The sequence below is a fragment of the Strix aluco genome, chromosome 6 (assembly GCF_031877795.1).
Source record: "Strix aluco isolate bStrAlu1 chromosome 6, bStrAlu1.hap1, whole genome shotgun sequence".
NCBI lineage: Eukaryota > Metazoa > Chordata > Aves > Strigiformes > Strigidae > Strix > Strix aluco.
In genome coordinates, this window is record NC_133936.1 from 23,757,316 (window position 1) to 23,766,414 (window position 9,099).

The 9,099-nt window shown below is 66.3% G+C and overlaps 1 protein-coding gene across 1 annotated transcript; it reads right to left on the reverse strand.

The window, feature by feature from the left end:
- Positions 1 to 4,017: 4,017 nt before the first annotated feature.
- Positions 4,018 to 6,189, reverse strand: DLX2 (distal-less homeobox 2). Its single transcript, XM_074828283.1, has 3 exons — positions 5,865 to 6,189; positions 5,447 to 5,634; positions 4,018 to 5,179 (listed from the first exon to the last, which is right to left on the reverse strand). Exons 1-3 carry the CDS (start codon positions 6,187 to 6,189, stop codon positions 4,874 to 4,876), a joined length of 819 nt encoding a protein of 272 aa, XP_074684384.1. The 3' UTR covers positions 4,018 to 4,873.
- Between the last annotated feature and the right edge of the window lie 2,910 nt (positions 6,190 to 9,099).

The following is a 9,099-nucleotide window of genomic DNA, read 5'->3' on the forward strand; positions in this document are numbered from 1 at the left end:
CGGCTCGGCGCGGCTCGGCTGAGCGCGGCGGCCCCGCCGCCCGGCCCGGCTCCCCGCTCCCTTCCCGCGCCCTGGGTTTGCCGGGAGTACGGGCCGGCCGAGCCGCCGCCGCTGGTGTCCGTCCCCGTCCCCCCGTCCCCCCCCCCGCGGCCCGCGCGGGGCATCCGTCCACGTCGCGCCCCGTGCACTCACCTACCCCCGCGGGAAAGGAGCCTGTGTCGCCACCCTTACCTTCCGCCTCAGTCCCTGAGGCTCTGGGCACAAGTCTTTGCTTTACAACAAACCAAAGGACCGAACGCGGCTTTTTGCTACGAAAGTTACAGGAGCGAGAGAGTGTGAGAGACAGGGAGAGGATCGGGGAGGGAGAAAGAAAGGGGAAAAAAAAAAAAAAAAAAGAACCCGAGCACAATAATAATATCCTGAGAGTGCAAATGTGGATTGAGATCCCCCAGAGATGCACATGCCTCTGAGCGCAGCAGCCTTTTTGCAGCTCTGCTCTTGCAGAATATGACTGAAATTTTCTGCTATATAGCCTCTGTCTTTATAGCTGATGAAAAAAATTGCAGATTATTAGCATAAATGTTTACTCTTCATTACGCTGATGACATTGTGCACTCGAGATCTTGGTAATCTTTGGGAAAATTATGAGTAATTTTTAAAAATTTTAAAGCAGCAGCAGTTACCATGCAATTCAGGCTAATTCTGCGTAGGCTCCGAACGGATATAATTATCGAGGAGTCAAGATGTTATGCTAAAAACTATGCATTGATATTCCCATTTATTATGTACATACAACTTTGACAATGTTGATGCTTGAAATAGCAGGAAATTGTCTTGCGCAAAAATTACAGTCCATATTAGGACATGTGAAATTGCGAAGAATTATATAGTAATTGCAGGCTTTCAGATGGGAGAGCCAGAATGCTCAAACTAGTGCAAATGTGGATAAAATTACAGATCAGAGCAAAAATTAGGGAAAAAAGGGGTCTGGGATTTTTCAAGTTGGCTATAGGATTCCGGAAGTGTCTAATGCCACATGATTGCTGCAGCTTTAGGGGAGACATTCATGCCTCAAATAACTCCTTTTGCCAGAGCCGCTTTAATTGAATTTCTCGTGCTTTTTCCTTTCACCGGGGCAAATGAGTAAATTGCCGACCCACGGCACAAGCCGGGCCGGCCCCGCCCGTGAGCCGGGGGGGGGGCAGAGGGTGCCCCTCGCCCGGGCGGCTGCCGTGCCGGCCCCCCCGGACCGGGCTGGCCGCGGAGCCGCCACTCACCCCGACCGCCCCCCCGGGGACCGGCCCCGCTCAGCCGCCCTCGCCCGGGGCCGGGCCCGACGGGGGGGGCCGGCGGCGTCGGGACGTGGGGCGGAATCGGTCCAGCCCCCCCGCCCCCTAACCCCTTCCCGAAGCGCTGGGGCGGCCGGGGCAGCTCTCGCCCCTCGCCTGCCCTGCTCCCCGCGGCTCTTCCCGGCCCCGGGCGGCCGAGCCCCGCGCAGCTGCCGCCTTGGGCGGGGGGCACATGGTTGACAGCGGTGGTGCCTGCCCCGTCCTGTCGAGCAGGGAAGGAGCACGAGAAAAGATGACAAACGTACACATTCTATAGGTGTGCGTGCGGAGCTGCGGCGCGCCGGTGCGCCCGCCTGCCCCGGCCGTCCCCGGCGCCGCGGGAGCCGCGGCCCAAGCCCGTGCGAGCAGCGGGAAAACGCGGGGCCGGGGAGGGCGGCGGGACCTGCGGGGATGAAGCTGCAGGGTGAAGCACGAACACCCCCACGCACACACCAGGTGCGGGTAGCCTAGGGAGAGCTGCTGCCAGCAGGCAGCAAATAAATACTAATAAATAAATAATAAACCAATACATGACTAAATAGGAGAAGGGAAGGGAAGAGGGCAACAGGGGCGGCCCGCGGTCTCCCCCGTCCCGGGGCGGGGTGCTCAGCTCCCGGAGAGCTGACGACCGTCCCCCGGCTGGGCGAGGCCCCGCCCCGGGGACCCCACGCCGCTGTCTCGGCATCCTGCCCGAGCCCACGGGGCGAGCCACGCTCCGCTCCGCGCCGCCGCACCGGGCTGAAGTCTCTGGGCGAGGAGGGACGGCGGGGAGTGGACGGGGGGGGCGGGGGCAGGTGTTTGGGGGTAACTTTATGTAACAGCGAGAAGCGCCTGTAAAAACGACGGGGCGGGGAGGGGAGTGCTGTGCCCGTCCCGGCCGTGTCCCGTGCTCACGGTTTCCTCTTGCATCCCGGACGAGCGGTTTAGCAAAATTTGTCACCCGGCAGAGGGGTGTCTCAGCCCTTCTACCACCCCCACCCCCTCTCGCCGGGGCCCGCGGAGGCAGCGCGCGCTGCCGAGAGCGCAGCCCCTGCCAGACCGCGGGGACGAGGGGCTCCGCGGTGCTGCTCGCCACGCGTGCCCCCCTCTCTGGAGGGGGCTGCGCTGCCTTGCCCCCCCGCCCCCCCCCGCTCCGTGCCCACCGCCTCAGCGCTTCGCTGCCCGCCAGGGGGAAAACTCCTTCCCCCTGCCCCGGCGGGCCGCTGCCGCCGGTCTCCCTGCGGCCGGCGGGGGGATAACGCGGGGGAGAGGTGCTGGCCGGGCCGGCCCCGCTGTTTTCCGGGACGGCTCAGGGCTCTCCTTCTCGTCCGCGCCGCCGGGGCAGCGCCGGGGCCGGCGGGCAGCTGCCGCTTCCCCCTTTGTCTCTCCCGCTCCCTCCTCTCGCCTCCTTTGCAGCCGCCTCTCTCGTCCTCCAGCACCCCCCTCCTTCTCTTTTCCTCACTCCTCCTTCGCCACTCTCCCCCCCCGCCCCCAAGCCTTCCCCAAGCTCTCAGGAGCAATCCGCCCTCCCGGGCCCCCCCACTCCGGCGTGTCCCCTGTGGGGCCGCCCCCCCCCCGCGCCTTCCCTGGCCCCGCCCGGGCTCCTCAGGCCAAGGCCTGTCGGGAGAGTCCCGGCCGGGCTGCACATTCCCTGCACCGGGCGAGCTGCCCTGGGCCTCTTCATCATCTTGTCTGGAGTGGGATCCTCCGCACCGGTCCCTTTCCTATCCCGCACCCTCCCAAGCTGGCGGGACCCTCGGGGCGACAAGGGACAGAAACCCCCTTATCGCCTCCCGTTACTACTTCCAGCCGCCAGAACCTCCAGGGATGCAGCCTGGAGGGGAACACCCCTCAGGGTTACAGCTTCGAGGGGCTCAGCCGGGGAGGGGGTACACCCCGAGGGGGGCAGCCCGGAGGGGTGCAGCTTAGAAGGGGGTTCAGCTTGGAGGGGTGCAGGGAGGGATGTACGGAGCCTCCCAGAGGGCTACGGCCTGGAGGGGTCCAGCCCTCGAGGGATACATCCCAGAGACGGGCAACTTGGAGTGGGGTGCAGCCTGGAAGGGGGCTCAGCCTGGAGGCATCCAGCCCCCGCGGGGTACATCCCTGAGGGGTTCAGCGATCAGGGGTGAAGCCTGGAGGGCTGCAGTCCAGAGGGGGACATCCTGAGGGGTACAGCCCTCCAGGGGCACATCCCAGAGAGGTCCGGCCGGTGTCTCCAGCCCTCAAAAGGCCACGGAAGGGCTCGGGGGCAGCCACCAGCTCCGGCCCAAGCGAAGCTCCTACGCAGGCTACCGGCCTGAGTGCCACCGACGCGGGGGGAGGCGAAGTTTCTGCGGGGCAGGGCTGCGCCCGGGGAGCAGCTGCAGGCGTCCTCCGGTGCACGGACACGGCCCTGCCCCAAACCCCTCCGGCCCGTCTGGGAGGCTGGGAGACTGCAGGAGCCAGTCCCGGGCGAAATGTCGCTGGCGCCAGCAGGCGGGGCGGGGGGGGGGGCGGCGGCTCCGGGCTGCTGCAGGCAGCGCTGAGTGATTCATGGCCTCGCCGAGAAGACTGGCAGGGGCGAGATTTTATTGTAGAGGGAGAAGGAGCAGGGGGGGTGAAGGGGGGGACGTTGCCGACTTGCGGCAACAGTTGCAACGGAGAGGGGACGCAGCTCCCTCCCCCCAGTGAGTGCTGGGGTCCGGATCGACACCCCCAACCTACCCCATCCCCAAAGAAACGGCGCGGGCACCATGGAAACAATAATTTATTTAAATAATCTCTGCTTATTGTAAAAGAAACATTAAAGAGTGTTTAAGTTTTCCATAATAAATAACCAAAAATACCCTTTTTGTTGGTTTTTTTTTGTTTTTTTGTTTTTTGTTTTTTTTCCACGACTCTAGACATCAAACGGCGCAGGGGGAGGACCAGTGGCTAGGTTGCCGGCGGCGGGGGGCGGAGGGGAGGGCTCGCTGCGGCTCGGCGCCCGCCCCGGGGAGGCCCCGTCGGGGCACGAAACCCGCCCGGAGGTACCGGGCGGGCAGGAGCCCCCCCGCCGGGGGTGGCAGAGCCGCCCCGGCACCGCCGCCTGCGACCGGCCCCCCTCGCCGGACGGTTTCGTTCACGGCTGAAAAGGATAACTTAAACACGGGAGGCTCTTGTTTTAAATCTACATATAAAAATTATTTATCTTTTTTTTTAACATTTTATTTTTTTAATCCCCAACATCAAAGTGAGGTCATCCGCAAAGGCACCTATCAACTTTAAAAAAATAAAAAATAAAGTTAACCAAAGTTCTGCACCGGTGGTTTGCTGAAAAAGCCGGGGCGGAGGAAGAGGGACGGAGGGCGGGGAGGTGGGTGCTCGGTCCGCAGCGTGGGTATTTTGGCGGCGGGAGGGGGGACCCCGCGGGGCGAGCGCACACGGGGACCGCCGCCGGCGGCGCGGCGGGACGGGGCGCGGAGCGGAGCGGAGCGGTTCCTCCCCGCCGGGACGGCCGGAGCCAGGCTTCACCAAACCACCAGTGCTGCACCTCGGGGCCCCGCGGCTGCTGGGCGCGGCCCCGCGGGCTCGAGTCTCTGCGGCGCCTAGAAGATGCCGCCGCCGTGGTGGTGCGGGGGCTGCGCCGGCTGCGGGAGGGGGGCGGCCGCCGGCAGGTGCGCCGGGCCGCCGGGCGCCGGCGGGTACCACGAGTAGCTACCGAGGAAGGCGGCGGCGGGGCTGGGGCTGGCGGTGCCGCCCGCCGTGCGCGGGTGCGGAGCGAAGTCCCAGGCGGGGGGCGAGGCGGGGGGCGGCGGCGAGGCGCTGCGGCGGGGGGGCGGCTCCGCCGGGATCTCGCCGCTCTTCCACATCTTTTTGAACTTGGAGCGGCGGTTCTGAAACCAGATCTTCACCTGGGGGGAGAGCGGCGTCAGGCGGCAGCAGGCTCCGCGGGGCCACCACGGCGCCCGGGCCGCCCGCGGCGGGGCCGGGCCGAGCAGCCTTCGCAGCCCCGAGCTGTCCTGGCGTTGCCGCTTCCCCCGCACTCCCACCCCGGGGCCGTCGAGGCGCCGCGGGCCGGCCCCCCCCTCGCCCTCCTACGCCCGCACCCGACTCCGCGGAGGGCGAGCGGCTCCGGCGGGGAGGGACGTGCCCGCGGCCCCGCGGCGGGAGAGCCCTACCTGGGTCTGGGTGAGGCCGAGGGAGGCCGCCAGCTCCGCTCTCTCGGGCAGGGCGAGGTACTGGGTTTTCTGGAAGCGCCGCTGCAGGGCCGCCAGCTGGAAGCTGGAGTAGATGGTCCGGGGCTTCCGCACTTTCTTCGGCTTCCCGTTCACGATCCTGATCTCCGGCTCGCAGTCTTCCTTCTCTGCTGCGGCAGAAACGGCGGCCCCGGTGAGGAGAGGCGCCCCCGCCGCCCCGGGCCCTGCCCGCAGCGCGGCATCACCGCCCGCCCCGTCGGGGCGGCGCGCCGGGGACGAGCGCCCTCTCGGCCCACCCCGGGTCCCGAGCCCCGACCGCCTCCTCGCCGGGCCTGGAGGGGCCGCCCGGCTCCCGTCGGCTCCCCCGAGCCGCCCGCCTCCGCCCCGGGCTCGGACGTACCAGAGTCGTTGTTGGCCGGAGAGGCCCTGCTGCCGTAGGGCCCGTACGAGCCGTAGGCGCCCGCGTAGCCCAGGTCGTAGCCGGCCTTGGCGGAGTAGGGGGCGGTGCCGCCGCCCGCGTAGGGGTAGGAGCCCACCGGGCCGTAGGGCGGCCCGCCCGCCGCCCCGTGCTGCTGGTTGTTGTAGTAGCTGCTGTCGGTGGCCGTGGAGACGGGCAGCGTGGGGGACTCCTGCGGCTTGTGCAGGCCGCCGTGCTGGTGGTAGCTGCCGGCGGAGATCTGGCTGGCGTGCATGTCCGGCACCAGGCTCTCCAGCACCCCGGTCATCCCGCGCCCCCGCCCGCCGGGGCACGGGGCCGCCGCCGCCCCGCGGCCGTCCCCCACCGGGGAGAGGCGGTCAGGGCCGCGCCACCATGCTCGCCGCGCTGCGCTGCGCTCCGCGCCCCGCGGGGCCGGGCTGGGCCGGGGCGGGCAGCCGCGCTCCCGCCGCCGCCAGCGGGACGGGCTCTGCGGCGCCGCGCGCCGCCGGGACGGCATTTAACACCGGTCACGTGGCGCGGCGCACGTCACCTAGCAACGGCCAATGGGGAGCCCAGCCGCGCCGTATCCCCGCAGGTTCGCGGGGCGCGGGACGGGAGCGGCGCCGCGCGCGGGCACGAGCGGCCGCGGGGTCGCACCCTGCAAGGGGCTTGCGCGGCGCCACCGACCGCCCCGGCGCCGGTGCCGGGACCTTCCCGGGCCTCGTCGTGCAGCTCATGCCGCCCCCCCTCTCCGCCGCCGTCGGCGCGGTCCGACGGGGCGGATCGACCCCCGCCGGAGAGCACTCGGGGCTGCGGCTCGGCCCGGCCGCTTCTGCCGAGCTGTGCCCGGTGTGTGTCCCCGCCCGGCCGGCGACCCCAGGGAAAGGCCCGCGGCGTCCGTCTCCCCGTGAGCGGGCGCCGGTAGGACGGCAAGCGGCGGGCAGAGATGGGGGGGGGGTGTGGGGGGGTGTGTCCGTCGCGGCCGGGGGTCCCTCCCGGGTATCCTGGCCCCGGGGCATTGGTCACATGGGGGGAGCGCTGCCCCCACCTCCCTCCGTTCCAGGGTGGGAGCGCGTTCCGACGAAACCTCTGCGGCGTGACACGCGGAAGGGCGACGCTCCGTCTGGTGCACACACACGGGAATTTTACACAGCAGCTGCTGACGGCACCCGTGGGACGTCCCTCCCTCCCTCCACGCGGCAGCCGGTAACGGCGCGTTGTTGCGGCCCTGGCACGACTGCGGGACCGGCGGTGCCGGGCACCCCCGAGCGGCCGCCCGTCTCCCTGCCCTGTTCCGGCGGCCGCGGGCAGCCGGGCCGGGCGGGCGGGCGGCTGCCGTCGCCAGCCGGAGCGGTGTCTCAGAGGCGCAGGGAAATGGCTTCAGAAGTGATTTTTACATTTTATTTTCCCGGCTCGGCTGTCCCGCCGCGGAGCGGAGCCGCTTGCGGGGAAACGCGTTTCTCTCGCAGGGGAATGTTAAAACGCGGGCGGTCCCTGCGCGGGGGGAGGGCGGAAATCTCACGGGTGTTCAGCGTGGGCCCCCGCGGGGAGGGAGGCGGCACTGGTGCGAGGGTGGCTGCAAATGGGACAAAAAGGGGGGAAAAGACGGGCCGCCGTGGAGTTATTTGCAACGGGCGGGGAGGGAGGGGGTAGCAAGCGGCCCCCAGCGCGCCCCCGCGAGCCCCGCGCGTGCCGATCGCGTGCCCCCGCCAGCCCCGCGCCTGCCCGTCTCGCGAGCCCTGGCGCGTGCCCCCTCAGGACCGCTCCCCGCGCTTGCCGCCGGTGGCGGGGGCGGGGGGGCCCCGTTCCCTCCCGGCGCAGGTGCCGGTGTGCCGGTGCCAGGCGGCTCCGCCGGGCGTCCCGCCCCCGCCGCGGGGCGGCCGCGGCCCCGCTGCGGTCGCTTTGAAGCGGGGCGCGGCTGGAGCCTGTCCGTCTGTGCCCGGCGGGGCGGCGGCGCTGCGGCAGGCGCCGGGCGAAGGTGAGCGGGGCCGGGCCGGAGCCCCGCGACGCCGGCGGTGGCAGGTGGCCCCGGGAGCGGGGCCGCGGGAGGAGGGGTGCTCGGCCGCGCCGGCGTTAAGCCTGGGCTACAGCCTCCGAAAGAAGCGTCGTGCCGAGAACCCGGGGTGACACCGCCGGTAGCTGGCGCCCGGCCCTGCCGGGGCGAGCTGAGCCCGCGGAGTCGCGGGGACTGGCCGGGAAAGAGCAGCGGCGGTTATGGAGAGGACACGGCGCCTGTGCCTGCGGGCTCGCGTACTGCAGTCTCCCTCAAACATCGTATGTGATGCAAAAGAAAGCTGGTTTGTAAAATCCGCAGTCTGAGCTTACTGCTGTCCCAAGTCACATCTTTGTACGACTATTTCTGTCCACTGCTGGATGGGGGCCGGCAGCCTCAAAGAGCCGGTACCTGGCACGGGAGAGAAGGGGAGAAGCATTTAGTGATTGTCAGCAGAGACCAGGGCAACCACTCGCTCTTCATTAATCACATTTTGAAGCATGCGAGATAGTTTTAAAAAAATACAAAGGAGAAAGTACATGTCACCTTACACTCTCTTATTCTGAGGACTTAGTAATGCAAAGGGCTTTCTTGGAAATTTGTCTTGCTATGTGGCAAAACCTTTTTTTTTTTTTTTTTTTAATAGATATTTTAGTGCTATATAGCCCCATGCATGTGTGTCGTGATTTACACAAAAAGTAAAGGGCATGGTTTTGTTTACTTCAGCTTATATGAATAGTCTTTTTCATGCAAGTTGTTCATCATAAGTTAGCACAGGGCTCACACATTTAACTGAATTGTCACATGGTAACTGCTCCAGAGTCTTACGGCTTTGTTCCTGCGATTTGTTTTGCCTGTGTGGAGGCACAGGCTCCACTGGAATGACCGCTGGAGAGTTAGTTATGCATATATTCACATGGCTGGTCTTATAGATCTGATTTTATTATTTCTCATTTACTTGAATTTTGATTGTGAGTAAGGCAGTTGTTTTAAACACCAGCTTGTATAAATAAGGGCATGAGTCTCCGGGCCGTGAAGGTGAACAGGTTATGATGTAGGGAGGGAAGACAGCAGGCAGCAGGAAGGAAGGAGGAAGGGTTGTAAGAGACAACTTGAGTACCATGAATGTTTTAAAACACACTCCTCTGAATCAGTATTAGCAAGGAGTTTAAAAAATTAATAGCATTAGGCTGGCCCGTGTTTATGTGTTTTTGTGTTTTCATG